Here is a 19,806-nt window from a genome sequence, read left to right as displayed (position 1 = left end):
CAGCAGCACTATGTTTTGACTTGGTCTCTTCTACTCTTTACAAAATAGCTGAACAGAGAAGACAGAAAAGGTGGCTATTTCAGGATTTTCCTGTCTTAGCTTATACTTAATTGTGAATTTGTCCACAAAAAAGTTGTCTAGGGCAACTGCTGAATGTTTCAATACAGAAAAAGGATATTCATCAGGATCTGAGGCAGCTTTTGAGTAATGTAAGAGTGCTCTCTGCACCCACAGCAACTACTGAAAGCTGAGTTGGGGATCTCTAAATGAGCTGTATTCACTTTAAGTCACTAAAGATGTACTTCAAGGCTAGAGGAACAGCTGCAAGCACCTTAGGGGAAGCTGTGAAAGATAGCTGATGTCTGTTTTCTTCATGCAGCTTGAAGTGTGTGTATTGTGCACTGGCCTTTATTGCAGGGTACTGCCTCAAAATAGTACTGTCTCAAAATACAGAGTAGCTTTATTTTTTACAGTGGTTTATGCTTCTTTTTTTGCTTTTTGCCCTTTTTTTTTTTTTTTTTTAAGCAGGCATTCTGTTATGCTTCTTCCTATTAATTACCTTCTCTAGAAATACCGTGCTGGCATCACTATTGAGACTCAACTCCCTCTGTCCTTAACAAGGAGATCTGGTTAAACACAGACAGCATATGAGCTGCAGTTCTAGCAAGACAAAGGATTGCTAACGCTGGTCCCGAGTCAGAGCTGACCATTTCCCGAAGTGGTTAACATCTCTTTCCACCCCCCTGATTAGCAAGTGATGCGAGTCACACAACACAGAGCAGACACAATAACTCACAGGTCTCCATACTTACAGAAAACATATTTTTCCTCTACGATGCCACAGATCAGCTATCCTTCGTGAATTTCCCACTTGTGTCAGATCATTCTCCATGATCAAGAATCCAGACAACATGAAACTTCTATAAATGGATGGCATGGACATTCAATTTTGAAAAAGCTGTAAACTCATTTCTGCACAGCACAGATGCAGCCTTAAACAGCAGTACATAGAGGAAGCAGCGTGTGAGCGGTTGTCATCTACATCGCTCATGCCATGGCAATGTCCTACAGTCAAGTATTGAAGGGCACAGAACCTGGTTAATCCATAAACCAGACACTTGAGAGTGACTATGTCTGCAAATTGAGGGTTATTAAGCAATGAGAGAGTAATAAATAATAATTACTTGCATAGTTTTACTTTTATACAACAGAAATTTTCCTGTCACTTCCAGGTAGCACCTTAAGAATCTAAGAGAAAACTGAAAATATGAAGAGATTTAAAAGTGTGACCTATGAGAAAAGGTTAAAGAAATTGATTTTTACAATCTAGTAAAGAGAAGACTGGAAAGAAACACTAGCAAATGCTATCCTAGCAGAAGAACATTGAACAAGTGAGGGGGAAAATAGGATGGCAGCAGTCTCTAGTTCTCACGTCTTCAGATCAAACAGCCGTTAACTAGAATTGGTAACAAAGGGCACTTTGGGTGGGACTTCAGAAATACTAAAATAGCTCAGTGCTTTGTTTTGGCAGAAACTGCCAAAGTGTTAAACCAAAAACTTTAAACTCAAAATATCCCATGTTTAATGAAGGGAGTTTTACCAAACCATCTCAGGTCGCCTTCCCTTCTGCCAGAATTCCCAGCCAGAGGCCAGCACCTGTAGAAGACTCAACTCTGGAACAGACATTGAGGTTGACAACACCAACACCACAAATCACAGCCCCAAGAACTACAGACTATATAGACTACAGTCCTCAACAAAATTAGGCATTACCCCAGGACCCCTGACAGCCGCTCAGCTTTGTCATAACTAAGAAAATGGAAAAAAAAAGAAAGAAAGAACAAAAAAAAAGCGTTATCTAGGTATTATATGATTTCAAAATCCTCCCTCGCAGTGAGCAACAGTCCAAAATAAGATCTTTTGTGTTAATCTGTTTCAGACCACATTAAACTTTTAAAAAAATTCTCAGAGTTTACAAATCTTGCATATCTAAACTTCAGTGTTAAACAGAAATAGATATAACTAGTAGAAACACAAATAGAAAGAATAGGAACCTTATGTTTCCAAGTATAATCACACATGGAAACAGGTCATCAAGGGGGACTGTGGAATTCATTGTGTTGTTAGCTTTTAAAACAGGCATTTGTCTAGTCTTCTTAGAGATATATTTTTTTAAAAAATATGCCCTGAGGCAGGTTCAAACCATGAGTTTTGTTGGTTCAGCAGAACGTGGATCCACCCCACAACATGCACACCATTGCCTGAAGTAAAGTCTGTCCCCCACCCCCTAGTTAGATCATACCGTGAGGTCCCTTTAGACCTTCATTTGCTAAATACTGCAAAGCAGTGCTTCATTTCTAGATTAAGCTATTCCACACACTATAACATTTCAGACTTTGTAAGGAAGTTTTGAAATTGTCACCAGCTTCAAAATTAAGGTGCTACAAAATAGTCCTGCTTTTTGTGAGTTACCTAATCTGCAGCTTACCTGTTGTAAGTGTTATAATTATCACTGCAGAGACACTTACTCTGCAGAAACACATCTGGGCTGCTAGAGACAAAATCAGGAGGCAGTGTGTGGGTGGGAAAAAATTAAAAGTTGGCAAACACACCTTTTTTAGGGTATTCAATATAATCAACATTCATGCATCTAATCTAATCTAATGAATGAGGAAACTAAAAGTTTTTATTCATGGTGTCTTATTTTACTTTCTGTATAAAGTAACATTTTACAAACAGAGCATTACAAAAAACGTAGATGTTGTAAATTCACATAGGAAAATATTAATTGTGTGATCTTTCAACAAAGCATATTTCACATACTTCTAAGTGCTTTGTGTTGCATGTATCTTAATGAATATGAAAGAATGCCTGGCGGTCAGATGCTGAAATACCACTTTAAAAGTGGTACGCTGTATGACAGATGATGTGACCTTGTTGGTCATTTCTTTCAGCTATAGAGCTGAAAAACAAAAATGTCCACTGAGTGTCCAAATTCTGCATGGACAGAACTGGGAACTGTTCACATTTGGAAAGCAGAAATGACCAGTAAAGTGACGATGTGTGAAGAAGTCCTTAGCATTTTCTCCAGCTTTACCTAGGGCTAGGTAATCCCACAGTTCTGGAGGCTGACCATGCTTCTCCTGCTCAAGGATAGCTCGTAATCGTTTCTTTCAAAGGTAGTACATGAGTTAAACACTCTTTTCTCTTCCCTCTTCCTTCCTCACCTTGCCAATACCATTGATTGTGTGGCTATGTAGTAAACCACACTGAGGAACCAATCCAGGCTAAAAACAACCCTTTTTTTTTTCTTGGGAACAGCTGAGCCTGGATCAGTTCCCAAATTTGTTTCATCCTGTGGCCACACAAATAAATATACCTGGCATGACTGAGCAGTCAATGAGAAAAGTGAGAACAGGCAGGCAGTCACTAGAGCTGCTTATTCTGGCACTGCCATTGAAAAAGTCATTTCTCAAAATGTAAGCTCCCCTTGATGGCTTGTTGAATCACGCAGGTCCCCTGCTCAGTCTCCTGCCTGCTCTCCCACACCAGAGGTGACTTCGTCCTGTCTTCTCCCCCCACTAAGACAGACACACAGCAATGAGTCTTGACATCGAATCATTTATTAAGTGATTGAAGTGAAATAGCTATCTGATGAGTAAAATCACTCAGGAGTTGAAGTGAGTTGGCAGCGATGCAGGGAACAACGAGCATCTTCCGCACTACTTGTGTTTTCAGATATAAAGAATCCTGCTAATAATGACATCGGAAAAGGATTTTTTTGTTGTTTATCTGGATACCGCAAAAGCGATTCTCTAAATCGAAATGTGAGCATTGACAGAGACAGAAATTAGAAAAGCAACTGACCTGCCAAATACAGCATCGAAGCACCCAGAGAGACCAGACTTGACTTTACAGTCTCCGAGAGATATTAATTAGGTCTTTTTAAAAAATCAACACCCCAAACTCCCACCCAAACAACATGGTAGACAGTACATTGAAGCAAACAATGTTTGTAGAAGATCAAACAGATTATTGGGTATGCCAAGACTAAGAATGAAATTCAGATGCTGGGGGGGAGGGGGGAGGAAAAAAAGAGAAAAAAAAAAAAAAAAAGGAACATCAAGAGTAGATGCACTTACCCAGGATTGGTCCCACCCACCAAGGCATTAGGATTTCTCATACTCGGCACAGTCCAAGGAACACTCTGTGTATGTGACAGTCCAGCTGCACAGCTAGGAAGTTCAAGGATGGCAGTGAGCCCTCCCCCCCAATAATATAAAAGTCTAGGCCCTGCGCCGCGTGGAACGGGAGCACGGGATGACACATGGCAACTGCTGAAATTAGATGGGGCACTGACACCTCTTTAGTTGAGCGCTTCAGATCCTGACTCAATTTGAGATTACACAGTATTTTTATTCCCAGAGCCAATTCGTATACTTAGGAAAGGCTTTACAGGTTACGCTTAAGAGTTTGCATCAAGTGAAGCCAAGCTTTTCTAAGGCAACGCAGGATGCTCCCATTGCCTAAGCTTCCAGCAAGCACAATGACTTTAGGATTACAGGCAGTAAAGCAGTAAGAAGCGGAGTTGGTTAAGTATTTCCTGGGAGACTGGAGTCCAAACTTCTACATTTGGAGGCTTTCCAAACTCACTTAGAGTGAAGGCAGACTTCTATTCAGTAAAAACACATGAATATTTTGCCATAAATTTAGTGACAATCAAAGCAACTTCTAGGTGGCTGTTGGGATTTATAGCTTGTAAAGATAAGCCACATGAGAAATTAGCCCCCCCATCATTATCCAGCATATTCCAATGGTTAATTACCGACACTGTTGAAAAGAAGAGCCCCATTTCTAATCTGAATTGGTCTAGCTTCAGCTTCCAGCCACAAGATATCATTAAATCTTCCTGTTAGGAGTAAGCATCTTATGTACCAGAAATCTTTTGCACATTGGCACTCACATATATAAAAAGAATCATCAATCACATTGTCTCTTAACCTTCAGCAAAAGAAAACAGACTGAATGACTGAATTTCTGAAGCTTCTTTCAATAAAGTATATTTTCCAGACCTTGTATTATTTCTGTAAACTCTTCTTCAAAGCCCTTTCTGAAGTGTTGCTATCAGAATTAGAACCAGTACTCCAAGAACAGTTTTGTTCACTTAGTCTAAATGGAGACCAAAGGAAAAGTTTTGCTTGACCCTAACCTTGTCTCTTTTCTGTGCTGGAAAGGAAACTAAGGCATATTCATTCCCGACTAATCCAAAGCTCCTCTCTACTCCATCCTCAACACTGGATCTGGCCACCGAAGGAGAAGCATTACTTACTCTCAGCATTCAGCTCCCATGTCATAACAAAGACCATGTGCTTTATTAGCTACCACAGGGCACTCGCTGCCCTTTTTGTGATTCAGGGTGTTTATCGTGACTTACAAGTCATTATCAAGCATTCCTGTGTACAGATAGACAGTGAAAAACCGATAGTGGAGAGCTATCAAGAGAGGACTATCAAGTCAGGGCCCTAGACCTACAAGGAGAAGCTGAGGAAGCAGAGCTTGTTTATTTAGTTCAGTAAGAAGATGACTAAGGTGGTGGTTCAAGACCAGCCTGCAACTACTTGGAGGGGAGTTACAAACATCATGCAGGCATGTTTTTCTCAACAAATGACAGTGAAAGGCTCAACGGCCACAAATTCTAACTTGGAGGCTCAGGCTTCTCACCAGGAAGACAGCACGGTGCTTGAGCAAGATGCCCAGGGAAGCTCTGCAAATCTCCAGCCCTCGAGGGTTTCAAGACTAGGGAAGTGATCGTGCCCCTGTACTCGGCACTGATGAGGCTGCACCTCGAATACTGTGTTCAGTTTTGAGCCCCCCACTACAAGAGAGACATTGAGGTGCTGGAGCGAGTCCAGAGAAAGGCAACGAAGCTGGTGAAGGGTCTGGAGCAGAAGTCTTATGAGGAGCGGCTGAGGGAACTGGAGTTGTTTAGCCTGGAGAAAAGGAGGCTGAGGGGAGACCTTATCGCTCTCTACAACTACCTGAAAGGAGGTTGTAGAGAGGTGAGGGTCGGTCTCTTCTCCCAGGTAACAAGTGATACGACAAGAGGAAATGGCCTCAAGTTGAGCCAGGGGAGGTTTAGACTGGATATGAGGAAATTTTTCTTCACTGAAAGGGTTATCAAGCATTGGAACAGGCTGCCCAGGGAAGTGGTTGAGTCACCATCCCTGGAGGTATTTAAAGGACATTTGGATGAGGTGCTTAGAGACATGGTGTAGTGGTGGTCTTGGCAGTGTTAGCTTTACGGTTGGACTTGATGATCTTAAAGGTCTTTTCCAACCTATACGATTCTGTGATTCTGTGAAGACTCATCTGGAGAACAGCATGCGCAACCTCATCTGGTGTTGGCAATAGCCCTACGGGACCTCTAGAGGTCTCTTCTAATCAATATTCTATGATTCTTCTCAAGTGCTACATTCTTTGTTACTTTTATTTGATTCAAATGCATAATTTTCAAAAGAATTGACTTTATCAAGTGGGATTATATAACCTTATATAACCACATTTATTCCAGTATAACTGATCCTAGCTTTACCAGAATTAATGCTTCTTTTCCTCTAGATAACTGATAAAAATACTGAGTAATGTTAAACTAATAATAAATTCCTACAGATATCTACTAGGAAAACCTTCAGGGGATACAATTTTCCCTATGTACAATGCTTTCTGAAACCTGTTAGACAGTTTTTATTTCACTCAAGGCCGTAATGATTTTGGATAGTGTTATTTTTAACAGATTGTCACATACCACAGAAGTCTAATTATATTCCTCAACAATTATCTTTATCAAGCAAGCCTTCTATCATCAAAAACATTTGTCTGAAAACGTCTTTCTTAGAACCGTGTTAGCTGACATGAGTTATAACACCGTATTTTCACTCTATAGAGAATGCAATCTTCTGATTTACCTTTCCTAAGGTCACACAAAATATAAACATATATATTTACCTATTTAAAGTATATGTATACCTACTTAAAATATGGCATTAGCTTTATTTTATAGCATTCTGAAATCTGGTTTAGAACATTTAAAAATCTGTTTAGCCAGTTATATTAATATTCTTGTATGCAAGTTATCCATGTCTGTATGTTTAGCATTAAACCTGATGTTTAATATTTAATAAGGTGTTAATAAACACCTGCTTTTTAATATTTGAGTATTGGTGAAGAACAACTTTTCTTTTTGTTGCTCTGAGATGCAAAACCAAAAACCTGACTTCCCCAACAGCTAACAGAGAAGCGTTTATCGCCCCTTCCACACTGTTCACACCTTTATGCACGCTAAACACCACCACAAGCCAATGCCGTTGAAAAAGATACAATGGGAATAAATTATATTTCATTGAGGATGATTCTTTCAATCCGGAATTGTCTTTTTGTACCGTTTGTCTCGTACCCATTCAGAATCAGATGCTTACCCAGAACCAGTTATATCCTGATACCTAGCAAAATTCAGCACAGTTTCAGTTTACATATACTGAAAACACAGCCTTTGGCAAGCAGTAAAAATTAAGGCACGGAAAATGGTTTACAGAATACTTCTGCATCAAAAGCCCAGATCTCTCATAACAAGAGAGCTGTTCAGAGTTTTGTTCTGTGAGTAAACTCAATTTTTTCAGGATATACCAAAGCTGGGGAGCCAAAAGCCATTTAAGTAATTTATTCAATTTATATTGCCTATTGAACTATATTGAATCAGAGTAAAAATTCTGATAACTCTGAAAGGACAGTGAAATACTGTGTTTTGTCAATGGACAATAAATTTGATTGCTATTTCTAGAGGTGCGTGTTTTAAGTGTCTAAGTGAACACTGACAAAAAATTATATACTTAAAATGAGAAAAGTTTGCACCTCTAATTAAAAAAAAGCCATTCTGAAGAATCTTTACAAGCTTTATAAACCATATTGAAATAAAAAAACCTTTCAAGATTTTTTCCCAGAGAGCTAATTTAGCTGTTAAAGCACTGCTGCTCAAAAAGTAAGACCTCTGCTTTGGCTACTCAGCCCAACAAAACAGTTATTTTGAAAGACAAATTCCCAGACAAAAACATTTGGTGGCCAATATTAACACGTGATTCCTGAAAGGAAAAAGCAATATAATTGTAATTTTCAAGCACAGTATCTGTTTCAAGAGATAGGAATCTTTTCTGTATGCATAGGTTAAAGTTTGTATGCATAGATCGTGTTAAAGCACCGCAAACTTATATCAAAAAACACTCTCCAGACTTGATTTCTTCAGTTAACCTGAATCCACAGAAAGTAGTAACTAATCCCACAACACACTGGCTAGGTGACTTGTGCTGTCATTATTTATTTACTTAAAACCTGAAGAGTTAGCACACCAAACGATAGACCTCCATGAACATGGACAAGTGTAACTGCACAAATGAGAGCAGGACCATGACACTTTAATGCTTTGATTATCAATTTTAATGGTAAATGGTATAAATTACTTCTAAGAGGAAAAAAAAAACCCATAGAAAGTAGTTCAATGTATTTACAAACTTTAATTAGTAGCAAGTGAACAAGATGATGCTTTCTTATCTAATGCATGCACAGAGCATTTTATTCATTATTTGGTTGTCTTGTATATTAAATCCCCAGTGGCAGAACACATATTGGATCCAAATTTTTCATTCATGCTCGTGAATTCTAGGCATTTCTAAAAACACCTAGAGAAGGACATCAGGCTTAAACTATTATGAAAAAATACAGAGAGACAGCAAGAGAGTATATAAACAGCAACTTCTTTTACATTTCATAGGGGCAAAACTAAGATTTGTATCAGACTGAGGCTATTTTGGACTTCTGTAAGGAGACTCAAGAGGTCAAAATCTGAGATGCACATTTGAGTCATGCTTTGCATTGAAAGTTAAAGCAGGGGGTGCAGTGGGGGAAGAATCCTTCTTTTACACATTTCATTAAGGCTGAGCTTATAGATTTTATTTTTTCCTTTTTGATATCTTAAAGAGCCGCAGTACTCTGTTACACATAGATATAGATAACATATCTATCCATAGATAATGTATGTATTAATCCTGAAAGTTATTGGGCCATATTCAGTGAATTCACCAAACATATATCTAATCCAGCCTTTCTGTAAGTGATTTTTGTTTTTAATCAAAGGAAAAGTCATCACAAGGAACAAATGCATTTGATTCCTTCAGTCTACAGTCAGAGGTCCAAAAAACATCCATGCACTCAGCTTCAATGGAACTTAAACACCTGCCGAAATACATCTATTGCTGCATGAAGAAGAGGTTTTAGCCTTCTGGTATTTCATTTACTACTTTGTTTTGGACTGACAAAATATATTTTAGAGTAACTACATACACGATCATTCATCAAAATATTCATCTGTTCACAGCATCTACTGCTGGTGCAGAGATGGTTACTGGACTGCAACGTAACATTTCACTGCATTTTAATTTTAAAACAGTAGTGGAAATACCATTTTGGAGCATTTTCTATACTTAGTCTTTACTAATATGAGAAAAATGATTTATGAAAAAGGAGAGCAAAGCAGAACAAGAAAACAGGGGGAGTCAGCTTTGCAGAAAGGAAGAACAAGCTATTCCTCAAGAGGAACAAACAAACGCCTATTAAAGAAATTCAGAATCAAGATGACAGAAAAGTGATCCAAAAGTAGAAGCCGGCAGAATTCAGCACACGGCTCCTCTCTCTTCCCACTCAGTTTATTAAGAAAAGAAAAATCACTTTCTGACTGACTACAGCAACAGGCAGCTCTTACAAGATACTTAAGACCTGGAAAAATAAGCAGTGTTTTTGAAGAGCAGAAAGAACTTTGAACAGGGATTTCCAAAATATTATATATCAGACCGGGGTTTTAGTTCAGTACTTACAGATATATGAAAGAGCGGATTTCACCTAGGTGCAAGTAAGTAAACTGTACACATTTTGAACTTGTTCTCAGCAGCAGGCACACATTGCTATCCTTTTGACAACCAGCATGACCCCCAGGACACTGAAAACCTCTTTGACTCTAATCAATGACCAGCTTTCCACAGCAGCATTTTGCCTGTTTGCAACAGTAAAAGGAAGAAACTGGATAAACTGGAGATGTGTTTTAACACTGGGGGACTGTGATACTAAACGATGCCCATTTAACAATAGTTTGTAGCATCTAGAAACTGGCTGGGCAGTTTAGAGTTCCAGGTATCTTCCTTCTTCATCATCTATTAGTATCATCTGTTAATATTACTTGCCCCTCTTCCCTAACAGAAATTATTCTACCCCAAGTGATTCCGTGAACAACTTCAGGGGGTTGGGGGCTTTGTTTAGTTTTTTTAATAGAATTTACTTAATTTAACTATTCCAATGTTACTTCTAATTTCAAGGTGAAAACCAAAGCACAAAATCTGAAAGATCTGGGTGACAGGAGAGGGAAAGGGGAGAAAAGATGAGATGTCTCTCTGGACTTACTCCCCTTCTCCGGGTACAAAATGAAAACCTAGGGTCATTACACCTCCATGATCTTTATCTTTACAGAAGTATTTATAGTCCACCCTTCCCCATAGGTGCTGTTTTTCTTTGAAAAAATCTGGGTAAGAAATACTGTATTAAATCAACACATGCTTTAAATGAAATGATCTGAAATGAAATGACTGTTCAGAAGAGTAACAGCCTTTGCAAGAGTTGGAATCCTTGGAAACTGAGCTGGTAGGCACACAACAGACACAATCCCCAACCACACCACCATGTTAACAGAAGATATATTTCAAAGTATTAGACAGTTAGAGCCAGATAACTCCAAAATATATCTGTGAGTATTAATTCACCACTGGGTATTATTTAGTATGGGGGGAAAAAAAAAAGTCTCTCTCAAAACAATAGGTTAACTATTCCCTATAAGAGCAAATAAATATTTTCTTTTTCTGTTCAATGCTTTTTATGCACACAGATCAGTTCAGAACATGCAATGGCAACAGGACGTAAACATTTTCTTAATGATCTTACAATTTATAACAAGCAAAGCAAACAACCAAACATCAGCACCTTCCCCTGTTGGGATTCAGCACTTACTTTATAGCTCTACAGATTAGCCAGAGCCTGCTCCCTTGGGGTTCAAAGAGTTGAGATCAATTTAATAGGTTACAGTGTTGTTGCAAGTAGATGTTGCTACACTGGAGACCTGTTCATTGCATCATACAATGTAAGGAAATACTTCTGTGCATGGGTGCTGCAAACAAATCCCATCCAAAGAGGTTCCTCAGATAATATTTGAATAAACATGCATAATTCTTGCTTGTTCCACACTGGGTCTTTCAGTGGACTTTCTGACAATTCAAGTATGAAGCGAAAGCAATTCTAAAGAAATAAGTATTTCCTCCACTTGGCATAGCACACTGTGAAAATATAGAGAAATTTAGCATAGCACACAATACTTGAAGCTTTCTACAGCATTTCAGAATTTTTTCATTGACAGAACAAGCCTTCCATGAAGTGGGCTGGCCTATACCATTCATCTACAGAGTAGCACTGCTTTACCAGTTTGCCTCTTGCTTTTTTCCTTCTTTTTTTTTTTTTTTTAAAGTATACTTATCTTCTGTGTAAACAGCATGTATGAATGTCTATACACAAGCTATATATATGTGGGCTAGACAACTTGTAAAATGAAAAAATACAACTACCATTCTGTTGTAACCTACAACCATGACGTAAAATATTGATATTTACAATATATTATGGAAATTTTCACAGGTACTATGTATAAGACACACAGATTGGTATTCAAATGAGGTAGCATCCTGGTATTACACAATAGAAAAAAAGAGGTTTTAAATACTGTCTGTATTAAATGGGAATGTTTAAAGTTTCCTGCTTAGAAATTATTTTAAACTGCCCTAACCACTGCCTGTAACTGAATATAGCAACCTATGCCCTGATTCTCAGGAGTAAAAAAGCAAGAGCACAAAACCCCCCACTCTAACACTACGAGATGCATCTCCAGCAGCCTTTTGCCATTTAAACTATGTGCCATAAACGCAAGAACTGCCTTAGACAGGCTAACCATCACAGGAACAAGCTGCTCATGTCAGTGCCAATCCAATTAATGTTTCTTTTGGAATACTAGAGATACTTCCTCAACTACTGCAGTGTCTTACAAGTGAAACGGGTACATCTTAGTATGTATTTCTAACCTCAAGTTAGAAGCTGGATGGAACTGCCCTTCTATCTCTTCATCTCATAAAGTTCACCTCCACAAAAACAGACTCCAGGAGAAAGAAAAAGAAGCAATAAAAATTGCAATGGGACAAAGGCATATTGGCCACATATGAACAAATATGCATGTTAGAAAAGGACTGGGAAGGGGGAACTCAGTTACTGTGGATGCAATAAGAAAATTCAGCAATTTTTATCTTCTAAAAAACTCTAATAATCGAGTGTTAACTGCTCACAGAAATGGGAGGCCTTTCCTACCACTCTATTCCCTACCAGTCTATTACAGTGACTGTACTGAAAGCAGAAATTTGAGTGACTGCCAAAAGGTGACAGAACAGTACACAAAACACATCTCAGACTCCCTCAATCCGGGGACAGAAGAGATGCCACAAGGAGACACTCATCCTCCTTTAGACCACAGCATGTACTTCAAGCAGGATGCCAGACTGAAGTCCAAATAAATCCTGCCTCACTTCCCTTTCACTGAGGGAAAGAAAAATGAGGATCCCATGGGTGATGTTGCCCTTGAATACTGCAACTCTGCACATGCCACAGAGGTGTTTTGACATGGTTGGTGAAGCAGCTTGGAGTTTTAACAGGCAAACTCTAATAAGTAAGAGTATTGGAAAATTTACTTTGTTTTTGAGAGTGCCAATTTCCTTTTTGGCTATTTCTGCAGACTATATCTAAAGCAAGATAAGCATTAGAAAGATACCCCATCAACTGGAGTATCTTGGAATTAGAACTGCATGTTTAGCAAAGTGCAAGGTTATTTCATACTTGTCACCAGTGGGATACAGATAAAACAAAGACATGCCTTTCTGCTGAATGTCCCATCGTACTTTGTATGGATAGTTCACTGCATGTGCTAAATTGCACTGTAAGAAAAAGAGGCCAGCTATGCTTGACTCCATTTAATGTAAAAGAAGTTATTGCCAGTTTTCAACACTACAATCAACAATTCTCCAAAAATCCTCACTGAATTACATTTCTATGAGATAGGGCATCTAGCAGATAAATACAGCTCACTAACCATTACAGTGTTTTCCCTGATGCTTTTATAGGCTGTTTGCACAAAACCAAAGCAGTCATAAAATAAGCCACCTGTAAAGGGTTATTTTACCAACAGTACTAGAAATAGATACTTCAAGTGTGGGTGAACAAAGTGCGAACCATATGGGACATTGCACAGATTTGAATCGGGGACTCTCACTCCTCAAAAGAACTGAAGTCAAGGCATATTCCATATGCAGCATTCTGTTTCTTGGAAAGTTTGAACACGGGGTACAGCTGCTAATAGTTTACTTTCTATCAGCTGAACCTGCAGTAACTCATTTTGCAGGTATCAGATAAAGCAAGTTCAGAGAACATTGTTAATTACACATCCTTAATAGAGGAAGCTCTACAGAGAATGCCCAATGTGGGCAAATATGACTTCAGAGCTAAAAAAGAAAAATAACAGAATACTATTTGCACTTTCTTTAAACAAGGCAATTGTGCAAAGGCAGATAATACTTTAAAGACTAAATACAAGTATTAAGAATTAAAATGTTTTAAGATGCCTATTCATGTCCAATCATGATTATTCAGTTTCTTAATAACTCTACAAAAATGTTTTAAAAGCACTGTAGGATTATACCGGCTTTATAATTCACCTGAGGTAAAGTATCCCCCAAAACAGCCTTTTTTGCCCGTATAGCCTTTATCCTGTTTTATAAGACAGTCATATCTTATGAAGTGCAGCTGGCATACCAGTCACTTCCCAAATCCATTGCATCAACACAAAGATTTCTGTACATCCTAATAGAGGACGGTGCTCTGCAGGAGTGAGGTATAAAAATAAACAAACAAACTGACCTGGTGTTGTGGAACTCATTGCTCTTGATGGAATGGTAATTTGCTGACAGTGTAAAGCCAAACTGTGGAAGAAGTTGTTCAGATTTTGAGGTTCTTCTGGAAGTGGGGAGAATCTAAGTAAAATAAAGAAAAAACACCTTTGACCTATACATTAACAACATACTATTTTTTAAGAGATGGTAGTTATGTCAGCCACACTTAAACAGAAGAACATTTGAAATCTTTCTCAAACTAAAGGTTCTTTCTTTCAGTACGTTTTTGCTGTCAATTCAAGGGCTGATGACCACTGAAAACACGACTAAAGCTAAAAATCCTCAAGCTTCAGGGCAGTCCAGACTCAGATACAAATTTGCATTACAGCCCATCTATAGTCACATAACAATATTGGAAAGTAAAGGATTAACTGGTCCTTTCTCCTTCCACTAAGATCAGGGAATTACATGAATTAGAGTTTGAAAGACTTGAGGAAGAAATAGCTGGATTATATCCCTATGGCTAAGCAGTGGCCAATTCATAGCTTTACTCTTACGGCAGACATCTGCAGTCAGCATTGAAACATGAACATGCAGAAACAGATCTGCATTCAAAAGCCTTTCTGGAATATCTACTACTTCCTTAATCTCCAATTTTTACGTAATTCAGAATAGAACTTGTTGAAATAATTAGCATAGTTGAATGGATCTCCCACTACTAGCTAATGACATCTCTGACACCACCGAGACAGTTGCAAATAGCGTAGGCTGCTTGAGGGCAGGGCAAGGAAGGTTCTGCAATTTGGCTGAATCCTTCCGCAGTCTTGTGGCATTCTCAGTTCAATGCAGAAGCAGAGGCAAAAGCGTTCCTCTAATATTCCCATCTGCCGAAAGTTTAAAGCTGCAGAGGAGAGGATTTCAGGGAACTAAAATATCTTTTCATTCAAGTGTGATATAAACAGCATAATGGGAGAGAGGAGAAGGTTGTAGTGCATTACAACGACTATGACTATCTTATTCAGCCACTGCTCCTGAAGCATCTAAGTAGTCAAAGATATTCTTAGTGCTGAATATTTTAGCAGCTTTTGTCACTTTTTTTAAACCACCAACTGCACATTTAGTTTCAAGCTGAGCTCAGCCAAATTTCAGATAGTAAATTACATTTTAACCAAGTATAATCATTTAAGTTTAGCATCATTATCGTTTAAGAAAGGGAAATCACGCATTTAGATAAGTAACTTCTGCTTTTATGCCCACTAAAGTAGCTTGCTCAAACAGGCATGGTATTTGGACACATCCAATACTCCAGCAGACAGCATCTGTAAAACCAAAATTCATGATACTTCATGAAAATCCTAGTTACTTTCCCTTGCTTACCTCATGCATCAAATTTCATCAAATATCAGATGGAACTGCTATTAAACTGAACAGCCTCTACTGTTAATCCAACCCCAAACCTCTATTTGGGCACATCTTTACCTTGATTGAGGCAGGCGAGTTACTTCCCTATATAGCTCCAAGATTCATCAACGTAAGTACAACAAATACGCAATTCAGGCTAGCCAAGTTCTGAGATTATTATTTAGTTTCAGAGAGCTCATTATTATCTTAACAGCTACACAAATAATGAAAAACATTTTCCAGTGAATCCAACATCCATTCATTCAGTATCCAGCCTCAGCTGGATCCAGCCACAGCTTTATGTGGTATCTCATAAAGTAAAGTAATGGATATTAATGCTTAACTATGGACTTTACTAGAGTGAATTTTCAGTAGAGATTTAAACTAAACATAATAGAAAAGTCTGGACATTAGGATTTGACAATATTCTAAGGAAAACACTTTTATAATCACCATAAGTAAAACTACCATTTTGTCTAATTTCACTTCACGTAGACCCTCCCATCTAAGTGGATATTTGAAGCTAGTATGACCAGAGAACATGCAGTCAGTTCACACTGCACGCTCAAATGGCTAAGCTTTCACCTCACATAAAAAAATTTCCACTTTTTTCCCCCAGTAAAAATAATTGCAAGTAATTTGAGGTAGTTGTCTAAGATAGCGAGAGATCAGTAGATACGCCTGGCATGCTCCTGTCAGTGCAAATACTGACATTCCATACTCGGTCAATACAACGGTCCCACCCATCCTGAACCACTGGGTTATGGATACCAGCTTTGCTGAAACTCTGTAGGAAGAAGCTGCTTCATAGCTCTTCCATGCTTTTCTGGAGCAAGGAACATTTACCCTTGGAGGAGAATCAAGTTAGGGAAGACTTAAACAAGCTAGACATACATAAGCCCATGTGACCTGATGGGATGGATGCTCCCATGAGTGCTGAAGGAGCTGGCCAATATCACTGCAAGGCCACTCTCAGATTACCTTTGAAAGGTCATGACCATCAAGGGAGGTTCACAAAGACTGTAAGAAAGCAAACATTACTCCTGCCTTCAGGAAGGACAAGAAGGAGAATACAGAACTACAGGCCAGTCAGCCTCACCTCAATTTCTAGGAAGGCGATGGAGCAAATAATCCTGGAAACATCTTCCAGGGTTTGCAAAGGGAAATATGCAAAGGGAAGAAAGGTGATGGGAAATAGCATATATTTATGAAGGAGAATCATGCTTGGCCAACCTACACTTCAATCAACCTTGGCCACTTGTACAATGAAGTGACTAGCAACACAGATGAGGGGAGAGCAGTGGATGTTCTTTATCTTTATCAGTGCTGAAAAGCAAGGCTTTCAGCACTGTCTCCCGTAACATCCTCACAGACATATTGTGAAATACAGATAGATAAGTAGACAGCGGGGTGGCTGAAAACTGGCTGAGCTGCCAGGCTCAAAGGGTTGTGATCTGCAGCCCAAAGTCCAGCTGGAGGCCAGTCACTTTAATGGAGCACCCAGGGGTCAATACTGGTGCCAGTACTGCTTTTCATTACAGACCTAGCTGATGGTACAGAGCGTACCCTCAGCAATTCTACAGATGATTCAAAATTGGGAGGAGTGGTTGACAGAGCAGATGGTTGTGCTGCCGTTCAGATGGACTTCAATGGGCTAGAGAAAATGGGTTTACTGAATGTAAGTGGCAAGGTTGGGGAGGGGTGGGGGGGCTGCCCGGGTGGACTCTGTGGGAGAAGGTAAAGGGTTGCCATGGGCCAGTCACAGCTGGTCCAGCCGGCCCTGCAACAGCCCCACCACAGGCCAAAGGTTAGCCCATCACCAAAGTTTGTGGAGCCTCTGTGAAAACATACTTCAGGGCAGAAAACACCAGACAGAGAGAGAAGGGGGGAAAGAAAAGTGAGAAACAGAAAGAAAACCAAGGTCGGAGGAAAAAGGGTGCTCCATTGCAGAGCAGCTATGTAAAGAGCAGTGAAGACAGAGCCAGACTCTTCTCAGTGATGCCTAGTGACAGAATAAGAGGCAATGTGCACAAACAGAAATACAGGAAATTCCATTTAAACATTAGAAGGCACTTTTTCACAGTTAGTGAGGCCAAACACCTCAGGAACAGGCTGCCCATCGAGTCTGTTGAGTCTCCATCCTTGGAGACTGTACACCGCCTTGGGGAGCCTGCTGCAGTTGACCCAGCCCTGAGGAGGGGGTGGACTAGGTATCTCCAGAGGTCCCTTCCAACCTCAGCTACTCTGTGATTCCATGATGTGGAAGTTAAGGATTTTTCCCTTTCAAGATCACCACAGACAGCATCAGCACTGAATATTCATTGCTGTTAAACCTACTGAGAATAACTTCCATATAAGAAAGCATTCTGCTGGGATCCCCGTAAAAAGATTTCTGTTAAGGAATTTTGTAAATTCAACTGCACTGGTAGTCTTATATTTTATGAAGTGGTGGTTGGCATCCTGCCTGATACTCTATTTCCATATAGTTGTTGTAAATGCAAAGCTTTCAGTAGCTGAATGTTGTTGTTCAGGTTCAGTTTTAACAACTCGTTGCAAATACGATACAAGGCTCATATTGTCAAAGCTCACATTTAGAACCATGAAAAATTCCACATTGTCATATACAGAGTTACATCCACAACACAGACACTGTCATTCAAATAGACTTCTACTGATAAGCTGACATGCTTCATTTCTTTCCCTTTTACTGAAGGAACGTCATAGTGTAAATTAGACAGTATGAACTGCAGTGTCACATATTTTTTACGTTAGCGCTGAACCAAAAGAAAAAAGCATAGTGCTGGCCACAATACATTATAATTTTATGCAGAGTACTATCTTCCTTGGGAGATGCATTTATACTCCACCTCCACGCACAAAAACCAGCACACAGCTCCTGACTGGTCAAATCTTGAAGATACGGAAGTACAGCAAGTGGTTCTGGGACTCAGTATAGACTATCTGCATTTCCTAAGGCAATCCACTTTAACTGGATGATAACTCGTTAACAAGTCATCAACTTGGCATATTAGGCTATAGCACAATATACAGCAAATTAGCATCTACCTTCAGATATATCGCTGGCGGTGATGCTGCTCATCAGTGACTCGCATTTGCTCACCCAGGAACAATGAACCTGCTCCTTTTTCTTCAAAGGAAATTCAGTAGTTCATGTGCTCCAAGGCTTGATGCAGCTTTGAAACTGCTACAGAAGAACAGCACAAGATGGAATGTAGGTCTGCATGCCCAGTGGCCACCAGAAAGCTTATGTTTCTCATGACTATAAATAGGTACAACATTTTCAATCGAAAGTAAGCATTTCAAGTTAATACCATTCCTTTAAACTGTTATCTCTCACTGTGCTGTCCCAAGACTATATTCACTGACTACCTTTCTTCTATCTTGTGCCTATACTTCAAAATTATTTTGGGAATTGGGTTTCTGAAATAGGATGCAGTGAATACAAATTAACAGAATTCAGATGAAACAGATATTTCTACTTCTATCTCCCCCTTCTCCAAGATGAATTTTTCATGAGCACTTTTGAAATGAATCCTTAAACACAGGTTTTTCAAAACTACATCCTGTAGGTATCTTCCAGATCTTTCTCTTCCAGAAGGACTTTTTACCCAACTCCAAAATATCTCTATTTGTAAAGGGGTTTAGAAAATCATTACACAGAGATTTTGTGGATAAAAATATAGAATGCTACACTTCATTACATTCTGAATGTGACAGGTTGGCACTCCTAATAACACATCTAGTTGATTCGCTGCTGGATATATTATTTTAAAATAGCTTTCAGTTACTTATTGACAAAATTATTGTCTTGTACTTGAGATCAAAATCCTGTAGGCCATTCACCTCAAGTGTCACAAGAAAGGAACAGTAATCCCTTCTCCTCACAACAGCTTGTGTGTTAAAAAACTAAGCATCGAAAACAGGTGTCAGAATTAGTACAAATTCTGTTGTCCAACAAGCAGTTTAGTAAAAAGCACAATTAAAACAAATCTGAAAGGTTAAAACAATAAAAAATAAACAAATAAACCCAACAACAACAGTTTTTCTCTACAGAGCATGAAAAACTTGATGGTTAAAAAAAAACTTCTTCCAAATCACTGGTATTTTACACAAAAATCTTGAGTAAGTATTCATACTGTATATAATGAAAATCGGGGGGGGGGGGGGGGGGAGATCAAGCAGAAGATCTTTTAAAAAAGCATGGCAATATAAAGACTGGAAGACAAATTACAGTGAACTTTTACTAAAATGAGTTTCACCCACATAAGCCAGAGTGCCAAATCCAGCCCTTCTAACCTTATATGAACCTTCAAAA

The 19,806-nt window shown here is 39.0% G+C and overlaps 1 protein-coding gene across 13 annotated transcripts in view; it reads right to left on the bottom strand.

Annotated features, from left to right (window-relative positions):
• Positions 1 to 19,806, bottom strand: part of HDAC9 (histone deacetylase 9) — a 496,147-nt gene that overhangs the window by 440,446 nt on the left and 35,895 nt on the right. For 12 of the 13 annotated variants that reach the window (XM_075492939.1, XM_075492948.1, XM_075492937.1 and 9 more), the window contains exon 2: positions 14,098 to 14,210. In XM_075492939.1, coding sequence (XP_075349054.1) covers positions 14,098 to 14,116 — 19 coding nt within the window. In that variant the 5' untranslated portion in view covers positions 14,117 to 14,210. Of the gene's footprint in view, positions 1 to 14,097; positions 14,211 to 18,536; positions 18,641 to 19,806 lie in introns of those variants that run through there. The other variant, XM_075492935.1, reaches the window with a different exon arrangement.

Source organism: Mycteria americana, chromosome 2 (genome assembly GCF_035582795.1).
Source record: "Mycteria americana isolate JAX WOST 10 ecotype Jacksonville Zoo and Gardens chromosome 2, USCA_MyAme_1.0, whole genome shotgun sequence".
NCBI lineage: Eukaryota > Metazoa > Chordata > Aves > Ciconiiformes > Ciconiidae > Mycteria > Mycteria americana.
This window is presented reverse-complemented; position numbering and strand designations above follow the sequence as displayed.